This window comes from Dermacentor silvarum, chromosome 10, assembly GCF_013339745.2.
Source record: "Dermacentor silvarum isolate Dsil-2018 chromosome 10, BIME_Dsil_1.4, whole genome shotgun sequence".
Classification (NCBI taxonomy): Eukaryota; Metazoa; Arthropoda; class Arachnida; order Ixodida; family Ixodidae; genus Dermacentor; species Dermacentor silvarum.
The window spans coordinates 6536050-6558919 of record NC_051163.1 but is presented as its reverse complement, the minus strand read 5'-3'; the positions used below and the strand labels follow the sequence as shown (position 1 = coordinate 6558919).

Genomic DNA, 22870 nt, shown 5'->3' with positions numbered 1-22870 from the left:
CCAAGGTGAGACAGCATGGGCATAAATTTCACTCAGAAGACAAAGCGAATGAACAAAAAGATATTAAGAGACGTGTCAAATGTAATGACTCGGCAATGCTGCTCGATAGGCAATTTTATGCAACCAGTGACAAGAGAGTGATTTTATTTACAGGAAAGACAGATAGGAGCAGGTGCACTTACTGGGGAAGCAGGAGCAAAAAGTTATAAATGATGAAGAGGGCCATAAATGTACAGTGCTCACGGATTGAAACGCGATAGGCAAATTTTGGGTAGAACTCTTTTTCTGTGCAATTACTCGAGAGTACCATGCTTTGTTGCTTCCAATCTGGCCACGAAAGGTGACTTGGACTCTGATCTAAGCGTACGAGTCGAGATTGCGCCCGTGTCACACAAACTACCGACGGTGGAAACAAAAGCATGCACATTGGTTAGGCCTAAATTGTCGCATTTCAATCCGTGAGCACTGTACATTACTAGGTGGCTCTACTAAAACCACTGCATTCATTCCTGTGTCATGCAGAAACTCCAGTAAAGCTTTTGTTGTCTGACTAGCAGTTGACAAAAGCTATGCTCTCATTAGCATTATTGTTATTATTCTTGCTAAAATTTAAGATGTTACTTCACTCTTCTGTTTAGAGGTGGGAGGGCGAAAGGAAAGAAAAAAGGAAAGTTATACAGATCTAATCCAAACTGATACCCTTTGATATATATATATATATATATATATAAACGGCTCCACGGTAGCTCAATGGTGAGAGCATCGCACGCGTAATGCGAAGACGTGGGTTCATTCCCTACCTGCGGACAGTTGTATTTTCATCCGTTTTCATTTTCCATTAATTTATCATTTCTTTAATTCAATTAGTAAGTACTACAAGTAATTTCCCTTATGTTGTTCTCGGTGTCATTGTTTGTTGGCTTCTTATGATATAATTAATAAAGATCGGGCCCCTCGCTTCTCTTTCCTTCTCGTTATTACCATAACAGGATCGAATCCGGCGACATTGATGCCTTCAAGTTAGCATATGGTGGGTTTATTGAACAGTTCCCCATCACCCAAAAAAGATCACAGGCTCGTGACGCCTGCGGCAATGAAAGGATGGTTCAGATGCCGCCCCTAGGTTTGTGAGTGGTGGCGCTGGCTAAACACTCCCAGGGTTAATTCTAGTTGTAAACATAATACCCCGAAAACGGATGGAAAACGGCTCCATGGTAGCTCAATGGTGAGAGCATCGCACGCATAACGCGAAGACGTGGGTTCGTTTCCCACCTGCGGACAGTTGTTTTTTCATCCGTTTTCATTTTCCATTAATTTATCATTTCTTTAATTCAAATAGTAAGTACTACAAGTAATTTCCCTTATGTTGTTCTCGGTGTCATTGTTTGTTGGCTTCTTATGATATAATTAAGAAAGATCGGGCCCCTCGCTTCTCTTTCTTCTCGTTCATTACATAACGAGGGCTCGAATCCGGCGACATTGATGCCTTCAGATAGCATATGTGGGTTAATTGACCAGTTGCCATCACCCAAAAAAGATCACGTGCTCGTGACGCCTGCGGCATGAAAGGATGTTCCACATCCGCCCCTAGGTTTGTGAGTGGTGGCGCTGGCTAACACTCCCAGGGTTAATTCTAGTTGTAAAACATAAATACCCTGAAAACGGATGGGAATTCTCGGTGTCATTGTTTGTTGGCTTCTTATGATATAATTAATAAAGATCGGGCCCCTCGCTTCTCTTTCTTCTCGTTCATTACATAACGAGGGCTCGAATCCGGCGACATTGATGCCTTCAGATAGCATATGTGGGTTTATTGAACAGTTGCCATCACCCAAAAAAGATCACGTGCTCGTGACGCCTGCGGCATGAAAGGATGTTCCATATCCGCCCCTAGGTTTGTGAGTGGTGGCGCTGGCTAACACTCCCAGGGTTAATTCTAGTTGTAAAACATAAATACCCCGAAAACGTATGGGAAAACGGCTCCATGGTAGCTCAATGGTGAGAGCATTGCACGCATAACGCGAAGACGTGGGTTCGTTTCCCACCTGCGGACAGTTGTTTTTTCATCCGTTTTCATTTACCATTAATTTATCATTTCTTTAATTCAATTAGTAAGTACAAGTAATTTCCCCTATGTTGTTCTTGGTGTCATTGTTTGTTGGCTTCTTATGATATGATTATATATATATATATATATATATATGACCGAAAATGCAAAAATTAATGAACTTGCATCCTATTAAAAATCCAAAAAACAGGAAAGTTTGGAACATCTGCTGCCAAAAAATTACTGGGTGCATTTTTTGGTTAAGTAGGCACACAAACCTCTGCAATACGTACACACAGCTATGTAGAGTTTGGATATCATGTGTGCTCCTAAAAGAATCACAAGAGGATGTTGGTATACCCATCTCAAGTCTACTAAGCATGTATGCTTCATAAAAAAATTGAAAGTCACTGTGCGAGTTACAAGACTTGGCAAGTTCTGGAGAGTAAAAAACGACTTCACTCTTAATTACAGGAGCTTTCAAGCAGGCAAAATTCCACAGGGCCCCACTATGCACCTTGACAACAGGTTTAGTTACATGCATGGTGGATTTCAAACTTTCAAGGAAAGACTGTAGTATAACAATGATGTTACCCATTTATAGTGAGAGGGCAAGTCTTAATCAAATGGCTGTGAGTTTCCCCATTTCATGCCCACATCATGTACCGTATTTTCCAGTCTATAAATAGTCGCACCTTTGTATATGTCGCACCCCCTAAAAATGGCAGTTTTCCCCTCAAGAAAGGTAAGTACGTCGCACCGGAATATAAGACACACCTGTTAATTTGGTAAGATATTTTATAAAAATTAGTGCCGTTTCACTTCGTGAAGGTAGGTCACGCGCAAGTGTATGGGTGACATTCTATATATAAGTGAGATAGCAATGATGTGGACACTCCAGGCGCATTTCTGCTGTCAGTGGTCGCCGCGATGTTCCATATAAAGTCCAAGGGCCATAACATCGTCCCCACACGCCGTATGCTGTATGTGTGAGTGAAAGCATGCGACAGTGAGCCAAATCGGTGCACAAGGGAGGAAAGCGGGAAGGCAGCGCGACAGGGAGGTGGTGGCATTGTACTCCGGTAGCAAAAAAGCCTGCAAAACTGATAACAGCAGGGTCTATCGCATTATCACTGAATCCGACCTTCGAATCTTCACGTGATGCATTGTAATTTTTTTTTCTTGCTTTTCCCCCTTTCTTTTTTCATGACCTTGCTCTCCCCTGTTGACGTAAAATCTCGTCTTACCGTAAAAAAACAATCACTCATTCACTTCAATGCTCGTAGCCTTCGTAAGAAAATAGATGCAATTAATAACTTCATCGCTTCACTTCAGCATGCCTTCACTTTCATCTGCATATCGGAGCTTTCTGACGCCGACAACAATATGAGTGGTTTTCCATCTTATCAATAGAGTATTGCCATCATCCAACTGTGAGTCATGGTGGTGCCGCTATTTTTATTTCACAAGATGTCACCTACACGCGCAGATTTGATCTGGCAGTTAACGTGAATCATTGTGAGTCAGTATGGATAGATTCCGACTGGTCATTCCTTAATCACAATAATAAGAACTTGATTCTAGGTTGCATTTATCGCTCACCGTCATCTTCCCTTAACGATTCCTTGCTTTGCCTTGACGTCATATTGTCAAAGCTAACTTTTGAAAATAAGGATGTACTGATTGTAGGTGATGTTAATATTAACTTACTTGACACTGATGCCACTTCGTACACAATTTACACTGATTGTGTTACTGGATTTGGTTTTGAATCACTCATTAACTGTCCAACTAGATAAGCCTCTCGTGGGAGCAGTAAGCTCATTGATCACACCTTATCTAACATATCACCATCGCCTTTTCCCGGGGTTGTTGATACTGATATAACTGATCATTTTCCAATTTTTCGTACATTTAACAATGAAATACATGAGGATGATACTAGCTACTATACTTCTGTATTTAGTGCAGATACCTTTGTTGAAGCCATCAGTAAAACTGATTAGTCGCTGTGATGAATGAAAGAAAACGCTGCCACCGCCGACGAAGTGTGCACACGTTCTTTCGCGAGTGGACCACGCATTTGAGTATCAATCAGATCAGTGATGGCCCAGTGGTATTCCAAACATGCGTCCGTGCCACGATTGGGCCACGTATGGCGAGCTCGTGACGAAATGCTTCGTCGCGAGAGATGCGCCTAGTCAGGGGGAGACGGAAGACAGCAGGCCGACGGACGCAGACAATCAAGGCTCCAAGGAACGCGGCCGTCCCTGGAGCTGCCGCCCGACCGTTGCCCTTGGCCAAGGCGTTCGCCAGCACGAGTAGTGCAGCTTGGAGCATGGCGTGGCCTGTTGTGCTACCACTTGCCGCGAGCATTGCGGATCGCGGGCAAGGCAGTCTCCTTGGTCACCTGTTCGGCGAAGCACCGTTCGTGGCCTGGCTAATGGCCGCATCTGCGCTGAGCACTGCGGCTTGCGCGCAAGCTGTCCGCTGGGCAGGCTGACCATTCCAACAAGAGCCATCTCCTCACCGTCCAACATCGAGGCGTGTCCGACCTCGTCACGTCATCGCCCCTCACTACGGCAACCTTTCGTCTCCTGTCCACGTACCATGAGCTCTTTCGAACTGTTTGTAGGACTCACGGTAGCTTTAGTTCTTATAGCCATGTATGTGAATCATGTCATGTGTCTTAACGTTCTGTCCCGGTGTAGTTTGGCTTTTGTTATAAATGTAGTTTGGATTTTGCATCACGAGTTTGACTGCTTTTCCTGCGTCCTTTTCCTCATCGCGCGGCACGACAAACAATTTTGACGAACGTCCTTCGTAATTTTGTATACAGTCGCCAATTAATACTACGTTTCATCCCGAAGAAGCACTAAATAAATGTTGCTCCTTATTTTTGTTGGCTGTCTCGACTAGCACACGCACTGTAAAATGTGGGAAAAAATATAAATATCCACAGAATTCATGGATGACGGATGGTCTTTTAGAAAGTCTGAGGAAGAAGGAAAACATGTACAAAAAAACTAAGGCGTCAGCCCTTTAATACTGGACTGGCTAAACGATATAAGAGGTGTAGCGTTCCTAGTAAACATAACTAAAGAAAACACATAGCGTAATCTAACTGAAACTACTCTCCTCGTCCTCCCCTTCCTTCGTCCCCTTTGTTCTTCCTCTTCTTTCGTGGCCTAAATGCGGCACGCTTCACCCTCCCTGGCTCTCTTTGTTCACACCTCCTGGTGTGGTACTTGAAAACATTTCCGATGGAGGCACACTTTTCTTTACCAGAGACTCCCAGATACCTTATTGTCTTCAGGATGCTATGCTGTGACGCCGTCTTTACCACAGGAAAGGGTCCGTGAAATTTCACATTTGAAGTCCCAACGCCTTTTCTTATTAGGACCTTGTCATCAACCTCTATGTGTGGCATTTCGTTGTTGCGTCTTCTGTCAAAGTTTCTCTTCATGCGTTGTTTGCAGATATCCTCCGCCTGCGCGCTTTTCTTTGTTTCGGTAAGTTGAAGCCTGCCAAGGATACCCAGTTCGCGATCCGCAAGAAGTGTCGGCGTGACTCCTGAGGTGGCAAAAAGAGGGCTGCACCCCAAGCCACTGGTGTATGACCGGTTATGGTGCCTTACAGCAGCCTCTAGGCAGCATTTCCACCCACCTGTAAACTATGGGTACATCCTTATAAATTGCTTCGCATCTCAGATGGCACGCTCCGCAACCGTTGGCGGTGGGGTGGTAGGGTGAGCAAAATTTGATAGTCATGCCATGACTATCACTAGTTTAGCACTACGGAAGGCAGGCCCATTGTCACACACTATGGTCTTCGTGTGTCTAAAACATTCGGTTTGAAGAAGAGCAATGACGCTGTGGGCAACTTCCTTTCCTGCTTTAGCCGTAATCATTCTGGTGCATTCGTCTATGCAAAGTAGAAACGCCTGCATTTTCCTGACACCTTCACCCGCTTTCTTTAGCTCTGCAAAATCCAAGTGAACGACTTCAAAGGGGACTCGCGAATGCTGCGGAATTATCATGATGTCTGTCGCCTGTCTGTACTTCACTTTGTTTACTTGACATGTGTGACATGTCCGTACATAGTTGATAATATCTTCCTTCATACTTGGCCATGCAAACCGCTTCAGTAGCTTGTTATATGTGCGCCAAAACCCATCATGCCCACCTGACTCCGGAGTATCGTGGTAAAGGGGAAGGATCCTTGCAACCATTGTCGGTGGCACGTGGTACTTTACATCAATCTCATTTCTTCTGTGCCTTCCCACAGCTTCCCGTAATTGATCTGTTCTGGCTGTTGGCTTGTTTCAGAGACCAGCAATCTGGACAAGGCATCTGCATCGATGAACAGCAGACGAGGGCGGTGCGAAACAACGAAGTCAAATTGTTGCAGGTAGTTAACCCACCGTGCAATGCGTCCTCGTGGTTGTGCCATATCAAGAAGGTGTGTCAATGCCTGATGGTCAGTGAAAAGTGTGAATTTTGCTCCTTCTAGGTAAGTTCGAAAATACTGAACAGCTTTCAAGATGGCCAGTGCTTCCTTTTCGGTGGTGGTGTAGTTCACTTCTGCAGGGTTCAATGTATAGCTGTAGTATCCCACCAATGTTCGTGGTCCAATGTCTTTGGTGATCAAGTCCAATGTCAATAAAGACCAATGTCTTTGGTGGTCAGGTTCGTTTGAGAATTTCTGATAGAGCACTGCCCCAGTTGCATAATGCGATGCATCAGTGTTCAACACAAACGGTAGAGAGAAGTCAGGAATGCGGAGAATAGGGTCGGATGATATAAGCCTTACTAGTTCACGGTAGGCACTTTCACACTCGTCATTCCACAGGAATGGTACGTCTTTCTGCATCAGTCGTAGGCAGCGTCGCGCTTGGCGCGCTCAAATTCACGGCGACGGCGAGGTGCGCGAGGCGGGCCTGCATCCCTCGACCCGGCGATCTTGCCGCCGCGGGCGTGACCTTTCCCCCTCCCTTCATTCAAACCTGATCCCGCCGCTTGCGGCAGCTGGCCTAGCCCGCCAAGATGGCACTCTCCTTTTCCAGTTGATGTTGCCGAAGAAAAAAAAAAGAAAACCGTGGGCTTCACGTTGGCGAAAAACGACCCCCTCTATAGTCAAGTGCACTGGCGCAGCCAATGTAACCGGCGGCTTCCGACAAGCCCCGACGGGCCTGGCGCCGAATTTGCTCTTGACCCATTCGCGCGCTGGTCGTGCCGATTGCGCCGACCCACAATGCCATTTCGAGCGAAGAAATAAAGGCATCCACGCCGCTTTGCCGACGGTCGCAGACAGCCGTTCAAAGCAGTGCGCGGGCTTGGGATCGTTCTGTGCATGCTCTGAAGATAACAGCCGACGGCGCGCGCGTCGGAGTATAGAGGAGATGGCGCTTCGGCTGGCGCAGCGCAACCGGCGTAGCATGACTGGCCGCAAACGACGCTGGCCCGCGCACCGATAACTTTGTACCTTATACGACGTTACGCTACGACGCCATCGTTAAGTGGTAAGAATCGAGTAAATACGGTAAGCGTTGCTTTTTCGAATTTTCATGCCGAACCTGCATATAACGAAACCCTCTTTATAACAAAGTTTTTCCGGAATTTGTCAATTTCGTTATATCCAGGTTTAACTGTATTTGAACCTATTCCTGATCTATAAGTGTATAACCAAATTCACTCACCCACCCCGGATGTAATCAAGGAAAGTGGCCTGCTCCCTGACTGCGAAAGAAATGAGCTTCACCTGCAAGTGCACACATTGGTTCTCAACACATGGACGCCATACCTTGTAGCCACAAATAACTCACCACACCAGAATTTTTGTAGCTCTTTTTCTTGGCTTGCTTCTTCTTGTTGATCAGCTGAAAAAAACAATTTCCAGGTGTGAGAAAAGCCTCTAGCAGAGGTCGGACATAATGCACATCGCTGCAAAGTCATGGTGCCTTGCTGCATCACTACCACAGCAAAAATCCACTACTATGCCACATGTTACCAGCCTGTTACAACTGCACTGCAGTCCCATCTACACTCCAGCCATTACTATTTGCCAGTTGCACAATGTACTCCCCATGGCAAAAAATAAAGGTGAACAAGTAGTTCGAATTTTCCTTGATGTGGAACAGGGTTACAGGGTTAACTTGGACAGCAGTGTATCAAATACAGGAGCCTATGTCCACAGTAATATGATGTCGCGACTAATGGTAAATTCAACATCCATAAATTTTACAACTGTACACTGCTTGATGCAAATTATTAAATTAATCGGTTTCTTCATGTTGCCTATTATGCTGTTATGTGTTTTGCTTTCTTTTTTCAATGGGAAGCAAACAAAATAGCAGGAATTTCACATTGTCATTCACATTTACCCGCTTTCATTTAACACCAGTGCCACACAGCCACTTTTCATCGCAATCTAGCCCGATCCAGACTGAAATTCTCAACCGTGACTGGCTCCCTCCCGCAGCTTACACAAAGGAGCCAATCGCAACAGAGAATTTCAATCCGGATCGCGTTGGATTGTGATCAAAAGTGCACCGTGTCAAACCCGTATAATGTTAAAGGTACTGCAAGCAGGAAATGTATAGCATGTTCAACGCTTCATTTGTTCTGGCTCATCAATCAACTGTGCACTGCATCCGCTACCCTAAACATCCCCATTGAGGGCCTCATTTCCCTTATTCCAAGCTAGGCAGCCCTCGTACCACGTACCTCGTACTCATTTGCTGGGCCCGGTCCCTGGGAAAGGGTGCGCACATTGGTGTGGAACTCCCCGATGAGGTCATGGCTGGAAGACACGCTGGGATGCAGCACAGTGTGCAATAAGGCTGAGCATCAGGCAGGCGGATGCACAGGACACTCACCCTCCGTCGAGATCCCAGTCGTAGCAGGCCACCCGAAGAGACCGGTCATCATCACCACCACTCAGCTGACGCATCTGGATGGTAAAGGGACGCCACGTTGGGTTCAGGTTCCTTTTGACCACCTCAGTGCGGAACACAGCCGTGTAGCTGTTGTCCTCGCTGACGCGGCAGAACTCCAGGAAAGGGTCAGACTTTCCAAACCAGTCCTTGCTGTCCAACTTCTTTCCCTGCCACTGCATATCTATCACCCGCTGCAGGAAAAAGTCGGCAATGAATTATGGCTAGTTACATCATTCATCTCAGTTACTTCATGTTTTTTAATTACATGTGGGGATATGCGTACAAATAGGCATTGTGGGTCTGCTTGACAGGCTCTCACTTGCCCAACTATCCTATACGAAGAGGGAAGAATAGACAGAGTACAAATATGAAAAATTAACCCCTGTGCCTATATTTTGTACCAATTCTTTCCATTTTCCAGACAGCCTGAGCACAGAGATGCACAGTCAAATGTATTTTGGGCACTGAACAAGAAACATTTAGAAGGAAGTCCACATTAGTGCCTGCACAAATGGGCACCCATGTGATGCCTCGCAAGGAAAAAGGTGTGGAGTGGGGAACATGCCATGTTTTTCACTAAATGACACACCTTTAGTGTCGTCATGTATTTCCATGAAAATTGGGATGATATTGCGTTTCTTATCAATCAGATTAAATCCAATCTCTACTTCAGTGGTAGTAAACTCAAAAATTGTCACATTATTGCAGCACTTTATTAATACTCAATCATCCCTCACTGCGGTTGCAATGCATTAATTTAATTCACTATGTCAAACTTAGAAGAAAGCAGGTTATTTTTGTGGTGACCAGAAGTTGTCCAACTTGTTGCATATGCCGCCAACTCAAAATATAAATGAAGTTGGAAAAACTAATCCTCACAACTGTGTATTGTTAAGTCCATGCTGATTTTTCGCACAGTTAGTACAAATTTAGTAGGTAATAACAGCAAATACATAATTTTATAACCAGCAATTACTAAAAGTAGCAGTTTTATAACTACAGACTGCAGTGTAATATTTACAAAAAGTGTCTGTATAGGGAATTCCTCAATTCTGTCCACTAGTTGCTTGCCTATATTTTCTGCTATGTATTTTGCACTTTCTTCTTCAACATTCAATTACATTCAGCACATCAGGATATTAGTGTCCATCCATGTCAATAAAATGAAATTAAAATAATTAACATGGCTTACCTTGCAGTCAAGTACCTCTTCAACAGTCACTGAAATCAAAAGACAAGAGCCATTTGGTGGTCACATTACTGGGCCTTTCCCAAGGGTCTAAACTCACCTAAGATGGTGCCACAATCACCAGAGAGTCCCCTGAAAGCAGACGAGGGATAGCTTTCTAAGGGTCACCCAAGCAACGAACAAGCTTCAAGCAAGGCAGTTATTTCTTAGTTTAACCCTTTCAGACACCCCTTTATCCTGTTGACTGAAAACTTACTTTCACCGCATTTCTCGAATCTTCAGAATCGTAGAAAGTGTAAAGCAGCAGAAGATTAAGAATTTTCAATTCTTTAACGAGTTTTGTCAACTTTACAGAATATCGACTCCACGCGACCACTCGCTACGGGAACATTAAATATGAGAACATCACCTATTTCATGTATTGAAAAGCTTGAAAAGCCCTTATCTAGCTGCCTAAAAATTATGCCTGGTGCATGACATTTTGTAAAAAAATGAAAGTACGGAATCCGTTACATACAACATACTGACTCCAAGCAGAAACACCCAACCGTCTACCTTCCTACTCATTTTACTAAAACATTTTGCACATGTTATCCAAAATTGCAGCACAATTTCAATCATAAGTGTCTCAAGATATATGCGACAGATTTTAAATATTGTTACTTTCATCAGTGCTTTTGCTGTTGATGCACTATCTTGGTGTAAAGAATTGTGTACACAGTGTCTGAAAGGGTTAATTCAAGAGATTTGGCAACAGTGTTGCATCAACTATAGAAGAGTGTATCAACATAGCTGGGTTGGTACATGATCATTGCTGAATAGAAAACAGGGTCTGTGCCTAGCATTTGTGCTATACCTCTATTTAGCTGTTGCACCAAAATACAAAAATGCAGCCTGATTGAGAAGCGGGCTATATTATATAGATTCCCAATTTAAAAAAAAAAGGCTACATATGACAGTTGTGTGCTTCGCCCATGCCCACAATCTCCACATGCTTCACACTGAGGTAATGAGTTCTACTCCCACTGGTGGCACAAGTTATATTTTCTTCCACTTTCATTTCCATTTTGCTTTATGAAGGGTATAAGTGGGCATGTCAGCTGGCCGCCAGTGAGCAGGATGCTAAATCCGTTCTTCTATTTCATGCAGATTCTGCTACTCAAAACGATATGGTCGGACGGCGCATCTGAAGCAAGGTGGCACAGTTCAACTGTGTTTTCCTCCAACGGAGAGTGCACAGACAGACGTCATCATGCCTTTGAATACAATGCATGTGGGCTCCCAGGATGCATCGTTAACTGGACTGGAGCGCCACCCAGTTCGACTTTCTCGGACGCTGGGCCTTTAAGAAGTTCATCACCAGAGAATTCTTTCAGAGCGCACATCAGCTGGCCACCAGTGAGCAGGATGCTAAATCCATTCTATTTCACGCAGGTGAGCAATAAGTGCATTCATCAATGAAATCTAGCAACCGATGTCTAATCCAGCTGACGTGCCCACATCGCTAGTATGCTTTGCTCTGTTGCGCGAGAGACATCGTATTACTAAATTACACATTTTAATGCTGCGTGGAGACGTGGAGTCCAATCCAGGGCCAGAAACGAAAAAGATGCTGCGTGAACTTCTTGATGGACAACGAACAATACAGAAAAAACTAGAGAAGTTAGAAAATAAGCTTAAGAATGTCGAAGACTCAGTGGCAATCGTTAAAGAACTAGAGACCAAAATTGTGAATTTGGAACAAACAGTGAAGCAGTTAATTAAGAAAGTGAATGAGCTTGAGGACAGGAGCAGGCGGAATAATCTTCTTCTGTTCGGCGTTTCCTGAGCAGGCTGCAGAAACGCCAGAATCACTTGCATGCACAGTGATTGATGGCTTATTCCGAGATAAGCTAGGAGTAAAGGTATCATCCGTAGAGCGCATTCATAGAATTAGCTAACAGCGTACTAACAAACCACGCCCTGTAATCTTAAAGTTGTTTGACCATCGTGAAAAAGTTGCCCGTTTTGGGAAACTGCTAAAATTAAAGGGAAAGGGCGTCTCTGTTTCGGAGGATTTCACGGCCGCCACTAGAGAAGTTCAAAGGTGTCTTTGGGATAGCACAGTTGATACCAGGAGAGATGGAATAAAAATAAAACTTGTCTATGATAAAAATCAAAACTGGCAGAGAGTTGTATGACTGGGATAGCACTAAAAAGGTACAAGTACCGAGCAATCAGAGCCGCGGAAACAGACGGATGATGAACCGTCAGCTTTGCGCCATGCATGAAGCACGCAATGAACCAAAAGTCGCAAGAACACCTTCTGATGTCTTAACCTTAATGCCCAAAGTATAGTAAACAAAACAGCTGACCTGGAAAGCATAATCATCGCCCACAGCCCCCATGTAATAGTTATTACAAAATCCTGGCTGCATGGTGACATAAATGACTCGTAAATTGTACTGCATGGTTATCGTATCTACCACAAGGACCAGAACTCTCGCGGCGGTGGCGTCGCTATTTTGCACATGAAGTCATTATCCGTTACAAGATTACCAAATATTACTGGCATAGAGTGCGTTTTGGTGAAAATTCTTTTCGACAAATTGCGTTTGGTAATCGCAGGATTTTACCACCGCCCTAACAGTGACAACACATTTTTCGAAGCGTTTAACGAATTCATGTGTAGGAATCGAAATTCTAACCTCGTGCTTACTGGTGCAATTTTAACGTCCCATCAGTAGACTGGGACGGTGACTTTCCTGAAGCACTTATTAGTTCCGCTGAACCCTTTGTAGACATTGTTTTGTTACATGGCTTAACTCAGCTTGTAAGAGCACCTACAAGAATACAAAATGATAGCCAATCAATTATGGATTTTTTTCTCATAAGCTACAACATTCTTGACCGCGACTCGAAGTTGACATATTTAAAGGCATCTCGGACCACAAACTGCTGTGCTTAAATCTTGAAGTAAAATTGCGATCGAGGCTGGTAAAAAAGGAATGTATTTTCCTATGTTCTCGCATGCTAGTGACGTTGCTATATTGGATGCCCTTGATAGTTCAATTTCTTTGTTTACATCATTGTATGAATCAGATGCACATTCTGTTGAATATATGTGGTGCTTCTTTAAGAACCTAGTCTTGACCTGCGTAAAGAAAAAACCTTGTTCCGCACAAATGTAAGTTACAGCATACACATAATCCATGGATGACGAAAGAGATCGCACATCACCGACGCAAGTTAAACAGAGCAAAAAGGCAGCTCAGACGGCATCCGTGTCCAAGCGGTTTAGATAAGATATCGGAGCTACGTGAAAAGCTAAAGGATAGCATTAAAAAGGCCAAAGATTCTTACGCACGCATTCGCGTCAAAAATCTTCTTATAACGTCACCAGAAATGTTCTGGCGATATATTTCGCCAAAAAAGAAATCTTCCCCTACTCTTTCAGTCAATGGTATCCCTGTGACAGATAACACAGTAATTGCCGAAGCCCTTAATATTTATTTTGGCTCTGTATTTCTTGTTGATCACGGCTGCACACCCGAATTTCTGAAACTTGATAACATTGAACCTATTAATGACTTGTATACTTGCGTTGTTGTTAAAATTAGATGACAAGAAATCAGCCAGCATAGACAGTATACCGAATATATTTCTAAAATGTTACACAGAATGATGCTCAAAATATCTATGTCTGTTGTTTAAGAAATCCCTGTTCAATGGGGAACTCCCCTGCGACTGGAAATACACAAAAATCCCTCCAATCCCTAAAAGTAGCGCACCATCAGATGCGTCATCATACAGACCAATTTCCTTACTATTCACATGTGCAAAGCTAGTAGGGCACATAATTGTTAACAACATAACAGCTTTTCTAGAATATGAATGCCCCATTGGTCCCTTCCAGCATGGTTTTCGCTGTGGTTACTCAACAGTAACTCAGCTCATCGAAACTGTCCATGATATAGCAGCTGCCCTAGACAGACATAATCAGGTTGACATTATATTTCTAGATTTTGAAAAGGCATTCGACCGAGTTTCTCATAGAACATTATTTCAGTAACTTCAGGTAACACAAGGGTCCGTCCTTGGCCCTCTTGTTTTCCTTTTGTATATTAATGACATCGTTCAGAACATTTCAGTAAAGATATGGATTTTTGCTGATGATTGTACTATTATATATCACGAAGTTACTGCACCTAATGATCATACTGCACCTAATGACCAGACTTTACTAAACGATTCTTTGGGCCGAATCCATACATTGTGTACAGACTGGCAGATGGCCATTAACAAAAAGAAAACCGTGGCAATGACTATTACTCGCAAGAAGCGCCCCTTATCCTTCACATACTGTTTTGACAATCAACCCCTTGCAGTCGCAACAAACTATAGGTATTTGGGAGTCGTCACCTCTAATGACCTTAGGTGGAATGACCGCATTGACTACATCTAGGGGAAGGCGATGAAAAAGCTAGGATATTTAAGAAGATGCCCGGGTAAGTCTACACAAGAAGTCAAGCTTTTAGCGTATAAAACCTTTATTCGGCCATTACTAGAATACTCTGCAGCTGTATGGGATCCATACACAAAAAGAAACATTTCAATATTGGAAAAAATACAGAGGAAATCAATTAGGTTTATCTATAACAATCACAGTTGGCAGGCATCACCTACATCTCTTTTAGAAAACGCTGAGCTCGAAAATCTGGAAATTAGGCGATACCGTAAGCAAATGAAACTTTTTTATCTCCTTTACCACGGACAGTTAGGTATTACGAAGGACACATATCTAAGTGACGCACATCGACGGCCTACACGGTCCTACCATACAAAAAAAAAAGTAACTGAGATTTTATGCAACACCAACATATATTTAGATATTCTTTCTTCTCAAGAAATATAACCAATTGGAATTCACTCCCCATAGCTGTAGTCGAATGCCCGATGGTATCTAATCTACATGCCCTTGAACCCATAACTCATAGCGCTTATGTACACGAACCTTGATGTTCTTTTTGTTGCATCTCTCTGTATATATTTCTTTGTGTTTTTTTTTTTCCCCAGAGCAGTATTCTCACTAATTAAGCTCTTTGTTCAAATTTTCCTATTTAGGTTGCACCTGTTCGCACGTGTTTATTGTACCACTCCTGCCTAAGGTCTGAAGTATTGTAATAAATAAAATAAATAAATAAAATATAAGCTTACCGTAAAATTTACCCAAATATACGTAATTTTATAGTTCAATAACAAGACAGTTCATTTCCTTTCTGCTTTTCCTTTGTATGTCGGCTTACTATATAGTTGTAGCCTTAACTGAAAAGCTTTTGCCGGCAGATTTCAAATTGGATTATCTCACGTACAAATATTTCAGATAGGTCACAACTCAAGGAACTGTTTGTGTGTTCAGTAGTTTGATTTTACCGCACAAGTCAACTACACAGAATCGCATTATGTGAGCACTCTTACGTCAGCTGCAGCTTGACCTGCCTTCCCTGGTAGGCAACCAGTTCACCCAGCGTGGAAGCAACCTGACCAAGGAAATCCTGCAGCATGGAAACAGTTTATGTGGCAAACTGCACTAGGTGATGCCACAATTGATTTTCTGTTGTCGCAGCTGACGAGTATCACTCTTAATCTCTTCTAGCCAGTTGTCATAATTTCACAACCTATCAATTTTGGCCTACTAGATAGGAACAGAATGCTTAAAAAAATTTTTTAAAAAGGATTCTGATTTAGGCTTCAATCAAAAACCCAGAACACAATGCTCTGTGCACAGAGTTTACAAGGAGGCTCAACATTAAAAACACTGCACAGTTGCATGTATTCTGGTGCACAAATAGCAGTCATTAGCTCTGCAATAATAACTACTTTAAAGGTTGCCATAGAGCATGAGATGGCTTGCTATCCATGTCAAAGAATACACAGTGAGAAAGTGCGCAAATATATGAAGACGGTGTTCCATGCTGGGTGTCTGCTTCACTTTGTTAAGCCCACAGATTTCACTCTTGGGTGGCAAATGGTGTGAAACTAATTTTCCATGCTCTAATCTCATATACCATTACTTTTAAGGGTGATTCAAATATTTTCCTTTAAGGAGAAAAATTTCGGGAATATGAGGTTGAAACCAGCTCAGGCATTAGCATGCAACTCGCTGTGTGCAAGCATTCACAGCGAGCATCATTGCCATGAGAGTGGGAGGAAAGAGCAAGCTTCCTGCTGTGTTCAAATATGACTCTCGTTAAACAAATTCGCATCATTTCAACTCAGCTGCGTGCAACTCTGACTTGAAAATCTGGCCTGACGAGAAGAAACTTTCAAGCAAAGGTTGACGCATCAGTACCATCTATAGGTATATCAGGACCATCTATAGGTATATCTGAAGTCCTCAAGAAAACGTTGCTTCTTTAAATGGAAGGAAAACACAGAAGACATGCCAATGCAAATGTTCACCTTCAAGCATTAATGAACAAATTTCTTTTCTAAGGCACATGTCACTTGAAAGAGGTTAACATTGCCATTGTCTGTGTGAATGTGAATGGCAATGTAGCATAAAATCTAGCTAATCTTGTAGCCTGTCAGGAGCAGTAAAAAAAAAAAAAAAAAAGAAAAAAAAAGAAAACGAAATGCGGTGTCAAAAAGTTAACACTGATGGGTTTTCGTAATAAGACAAATCCTCGCATGTAAACTGTTATTTTTGAAGCTGTTACACCACTAAATGAGACTGAATAACTTATAGAGCTCAGTATTTAGGCACTCACGTGATTCTGGAGATTCACGCTCTTGCTGTCAACGTCGTACCTGTACCAAGAAGATGGAAGGCAAGTCTAGCAATTTTAACTTTGGCAAGCAAGCAAAATAACTATATAGACAACCAAGCTCTTTACATTTTGAACATGAGTTGCTGGCGTTCTTCGAAGTAGTAGTCCACTAGAAACTTGGTCACGAAGTCTGGGTCAATTGTGTCACGTATTGTTTCCGTGCGCCCAGCCTGGAAACAGAACAGTCAGTAGCTTCCTACAGTCATCACCGCTGGCTTATCTTACCTCCCACCACTGGTCAGTGTCACAGGTCCGCATGAACAAAACACACATAGGGTCGGACTTCGAGAGGAGATCCTTCTGCTTGAGTTGTCTGCAAGAGAGAAGTTAATTTAACACCACAGAGCTTCCCCACATCTTCACTCCTCTAGCGTAGAATTTAGGTTGTAGTGCCAACTCATATCTTTAAAAATTGGACTGATGTGTTTATTGTCCCAAAGCTGCTGCACTGTGGGTTATAATGGATTCTGTAGTGGAGGGCTACAGATCAGGTTTGGCCATGAGATGCCCTTTATTGTGCACTCAAATATAAGTTCATGAGCATTTCTGCATTCTTCCCCCTCTGTAATGAAGCTGTGGCAGTAATTGAACCTGCAATATTATAAAGAACATCACAGACACTTATTTTTACCATGGTGGAAATAAGCATGCTATAAACTCACGGAACACAAAATGTCTCTGTGAATTGTAAAATTAAAGGCTATACTTTTAACTCATCTTATTTGTGAAATTTTGCATGGAAAAATCTGATTTCGCACTATGAAGAACAATGTTAAGTTGACCATTCATTCCCTGAAGAAAATACTCTGCCCAAATTTTTAACTGCCAGTCATGTCAGATAGTCCACTGAGGTAGACAACAATATATCGCACTCAAACTGATCACTTATCACAGAACAGAGAGACAAATTCATTTAAGTGTTCAGAAGTTGACCCAAGGTACACTCTTTGCCTATTACTCTGCACTGATAGATGTGAAGAAGAAGGAGACTAATATGAGTTTGTATGGGAGACATTTATCTAATGAATGCTGCAGTCACCGCATAGCTAACGACCATATGGTAAGTTCATTTTTCATAGAGTGACAGGAAGCAAGGTTTAACACATGAAAGACTTCACAGGAAGATGAAACTTTCAAAGGGACAAACAATCACTAAGAATATTAATCGAGATAACCCCGCTAATGGAAAGATTGCCTATCGTACTGGTTACAATGAGCCTTATTTTTCTCATTAAATGTGAATTTATATTTTGAATTCTTCACTAAGAAGTCGCGAAAAATGACCTTTGGTGCCTAACATGGCAAAAACATGAAGATGCCTAAGAGGTCTACCACGTGACCTTCTACTAGTGTACACGGTTCCTGGTCTGTTTATTAGTATTGAAATACAGTACACTTATTTTCTGTTATAAGTTTTTCTAACTTACAATGTGCAGATAGGCCTTCATTTTTAGCGAGTAGGCGTTGCCTTCGCCTTCGTTTTTGGGCGAGTTGGCTTGGCAAGTCTATCGACAGAATAGCAATGACCGGGGCCAGCCAGACATAGGATAGGCGTGTACTTGGGGAAAAACACGGTACAAGAAAGGTTTGCACGACAATGCAAACTTATTGTACCAGCTTTTTATTTTCAAAAGTGGTTGAAAACGCCAAAATGCAGGTGGTTAACCACAGTTGCACTCACTCCTGTGAAAGCAGAACGTTGGGCGGCTTTCACAATTTGCAAGGCGTGCTATCGGCATTACCATCACTTCTCAGCATTCTGGAGGAGGGACTCTTACTTTTTTAGAGGCTGCTCAGATCGAAAAATTCTGCTTACAAAGTATCCATGCAGTTTTTCAAGTAACCGTTGCAGGAGTAAACACTATCGAGGGTGAGCTTTTCATTGCACAATAAAAAACTAGGTCCTTAATAATCGGTTGCCTGTCCCTTTAAGCCAATGTTTCAACAAGGGGATTTGTCTTTGTCAGAGAAACAACTGCTCTCCTTGCCAATATTTATACACATAACTCATTTTCTCCTCAGAGGCGAGGAGCATTAGCAAGTGCAAAAGAGTAAGGTTAGTGCTAGGGAACTGTAAGGGCTCAAAAGGAGGGATTAGCTAAGATTTGGGCTAGTTGGTATTCCATAGTCTAAGCACTTCGCCATGTTTCTTCTCGTCTTTTGTGCTTTTACTCTTATTAGATAGTGAGAGGACCATCCCCCTCCAGCTTTTCCATATTCAGTTGCCTACTACTTTCCGTTCGCGCTTCCAGTTTTCTAACATTCCCAGAATTCTGTTCAACACACACTTTACTCCAATTCGTATCCACTTACACTACTGGGACACACGTATACTGTGTGTCCCAGCTGACGTTAGCCAAGCTGTCCAAATAAAAAAAGAATTTAAAAATCATGATGCAAGATATGATTATAAGGCCTATGGTCTTCACTCATCACAGGTAGTACTACAGAATATTGCAGGTTTTAAAATCCTGTGATTTTTCCATTTTTTTTTCTTTGAACAGCTTGGCTATCATCAGCAGGGACGCTCTATATAAGCACTGCCAAGGAAAGCAGTTGCTGCCCTGACGAAGACAAGTCCTTCTGTTTATCATTCCCAACATTGATTCTGACACAATCTAATACCCGTGTCACACGGGCACGCTTGGAAGGCCTTCTAGTCGACGGCCTTCGAAACACCACAACTCTATCGGCTCAAAGAAGTTGTGGTGGTGCTACACGGCACTCTTGAAAGGCCGTTGAGTGGTTCAGGCATTTCTCGCAAAAATTGTATGGTGCTGCAGATCTTTAGTGTCGTTTTTAAGTTTCCAAAAGTTAAGTAATGTTAAATCCACTCAAAAGCACGGAAATGTATTTTAATAAATTGTTTATACATTGTTGTAAATATATTGTAACGCCTTGGTTGAGGCGAAAGGAAGAGGAGGAGGACGACGAATCTTTTGGTGTGCGGAGCACAGAACAAAACCGGTGCTGGACTGTTTTCCTATCTATAGACTCTCATCCATCACCTGTAAATAAACACGCCTCATCCGTAACAGTTTTGTGGTGGAAGGTGCTGGGTACTCAACCAAGGTGTTACAATATGTTTAGTTTTTAAGTTATTGAATAGCGAAACTATGGCACAATGAACACAAGCACAACGCTGTTGTCGATACTACTTGCAGTTGGCACACTTCAAGTGGCAAAAATACTTTATTAAATAACTAATAACACTCGTATATACTATTTTTGAGAGAATTTGGTTTGATTTTTTCTTTTTATTTGTGAGTACGAGCACACTGTTAACGAGAGGGCCCATTGGCGCTGTTTCCACTTTCGTTGCTCAAAGGCCACCAGGGTTTCGAGAGAATTGTCGGGTGCTCCGTTGACTCTATAGACTATTGACTCGGCGGCCTTTGAAACCGCCCATGTAGCAGCTCGAACTTGACCTTTGAGTCAACGGACTATCGGTTGGAAGGCCTTTCACACGCCCGTGTGGCACGGATATAAAGCCGAGGGGAAAGTGGTCTGACAGATATCTGAATATTCCTTCTCTTTTTACCCCTTGTACAAGCTAACCATCAAGTGGAGCTTCATAAAATCGTTGTAAAGAACTGCAAGAAATGTACACAGTAGCGTCTGGGTCAGTATGTTGCACTTGGAATGGGCATGCCTTCACTCGTGATGAAAAGCTCAATCAAACATTGAATATGGTGAATAAAATGAGGTAACTTTATTTTGATGATTCCAATGGGCACACGACTTTTATACTCGGCAGAAAATATACACAATTTTCATATATATAATAACACTGCAAACGATTACCCCGGTTCACCACTGAGCTCAGTCCATATCAGCAGACTTATAAGGGAAGGGAAAGGGGAGGGGGACGTCTGGACAGGCCATATACCAACACAATATTTCTGGGATGGGCACGCGCCCGGTTAATTGTTAATATTTATTTACATTTCCCTACAGAAAAGCTGCTCCTTTTGTCTACAAGTAAATAGGCAATGTATTTCTTTGTAGTACGGTGTATGCCAGTATACTGTCAAGGACCTGTTTTGGAGAAAAAAAAAAACACCTGAAATAATTAAGCTAGCCCAAGCGCCCATCCCGTTTCGTTCTGAGCGTTTCCAACCACAAGTACTCGCTACTTGATATAAACGATGCACATCTGATGAAAGCAAATACTTAAACAAATTCTTGCGCACCACGTGTATGAGCAGCACCCATACCGCAACGCAATCTGCTGGCGGCATCGAAGGCGTGTCCGTGCAATGGTCCGTGCTAGGGGAGCCAGCCCTGCCCCCTTCGGATCGGAGTGCATCACCTGTAGAGCTGCGACTCGTGACAGCGTTTATCGACAGGACGTAACTGGGCGAGCCCACATTAGTGATGTTTATGCGAGCTCGCCAAGTGTAACTTGCATATACACACACCATAGCACAGCGGCACCTACCTGCAGGACACGCTGATCTCAACTTTGGTTACAGGCGTGCAGGCAATCGCCGGAGTGAACGGCTGAGCCGGGTTCGCCATTTCGTCGCGGCCCGCGGTGCCTGCACGAGCAGTCGACAAACGTCTGTATGCGGCCTATGCCACCACAAAGACCGCAACCGAAACAACAACCGGGAGATGGAAACAAGCCACAAGGATCAGCCAAGTCCAGAAACGACGGTGCAAGCATAGAGCTAGCCAATGCCTGGAGGCATTGAGCTAGCCCAATAGGAGGCGTTGGCTAGCCCATCCCATTAAAATCCCTACATAAGAAAAGTACCGCCATCTACTCTTTCCTCCGCCGCCTCCTCTCCTAAATCGCGCTTGCTTTTTTCTTTACTTTTTGCTTGCGAAAGCAAAGTCGACGGTGGCGCACCTAGAAAGTCTACGCTGAAGTAGAGTGTACTAGACAATGGTCGAGTGGGCCGAACGGCGCTCTGCCGCTGAGGCGCCGCGTGTGGAAAAATAGTGCGAGGGCGCTGCGAGCGAACTGAATTGGGGCGGAGACGCGCTCCGCGGCATATTCAACGTACTTTCGCTGCGGGCGCCGAGGCCGATTGCGCGTAGTACGCTCTTAAAATAGTGCTTTATTTCAACTGCAAATTTATGTTTACACCATTTTGCCAAACATATATATTTGGGGCATGGATTATACAACGCGACGTCTTCAATTTTGCTGTCGTTGTCAAGCGCGTCGTCTGCTAGCGAGCGCGGGACGCCCAGTCGCCTTGCCGGCACGCATTCTGTCGATTCTGTGCTGGCAGCTCGGCTAGGGACGAACAGCGCTAACGTAGTACCTAGGCGAAGAGAAATTTCAGGAACCGAAAGTCCCCACATTTCTCTCTCGCACCCACTACTCCTCGCGCATGCGCAAAAACAGCGGAGAATTCCAATTATGATGTGCAAGCATTCTTCCATGTGTGCAAGTGCGCGCCGCCGCCGCCGCCAGCGACTGCGGCTGCGCAGAGGACTTTCAACATGGCTCTGAGGCGGGAAAACAATATATATATATATATATATATATATATATATATATATATATATATATATATATATATATATATATATATAAAGAAGTGAAAAGCGCGCGCTATCATCGTCCAATCGGAGATACAGGAGAGAGAGAGAGAAGCGGCGTTGATCAAAGGATGGCGGTACTTCCCATGGGTATCGTGTACTAGAATGAGTTACAGTGGGTCGAGCGGAGGAGCATCCTATTGCGCGTCGCGTACCCGCTTTGGAAGAAAGTAGCGGCGTCGCTGTCGTCGCCCGTATATACTTGAAGCGAGTGTGCGCCGCTTCTGCGTCTGCAAATTGTTTTTCGACGTCGTCGTCGCGGAACGTCGCTTCTTTCGCGCCTTTTTCTGCGTCAGTGTTTATGATGCCGCCCAAGTGGCGGTTAAACCACT

The 22870-nt window shown here is 43.4% G+C and overlaps 1 protein-coding gene across 2 annotated transcripts in view; it reads right to left on the bottom strand.

Moving 5' to 3' along the window:
• LOC119466266 (copine-8-like) overlaps positions 1-21697 on the bottom strand; it is a 28208-nt gene extending 6511 nt beyond the window's left edge. Inside the window, exons 1-11 of one of the 2 annotated variants that reach the window (XM_037726742.2) lie at positions 21424-21697; positions 17208-17295; positions 17049-17152; positions 16923-16962; positions 15631-15707; positions 10274-10305; positions 10177-10205; positions 8925-9175; positions 8773-8860; positions 7872-7925; positions 7746-7807 (exon numbers count right to left, since the gene is read on the bottom strand). In XM_037726742.2, coding sequence (XP_037582670.1) covers positions 7746-7807; positions 7872-7925; positions 8773-8860; positions 8925-9175; positions 10177-10205; positions 10274-10305; positions 15631-15707; positions 16923-16962; positions 17049-17152; positions 17208-17295; positions 21424-21503 — 905 coding nt within the window. In that variant the 5' untranslated portion in view covers positions 21504-21697. The remainder of the gene's footprint in view (positions 1-7745; positions 7808-7871; positions 7926-8772; positions 8861-8924; positions 9176-10176; positions 10206-10273; positions 10306-15630; positions 15708-16922; positions 16963-17048; positions 17153-17207; positions 17296-21423) is intronic. The other variant, XM_037726743.2, reaches the window with a different exon arrangement.
• Positions 21698-22870: the final 1173 nt, after the last annotated feature.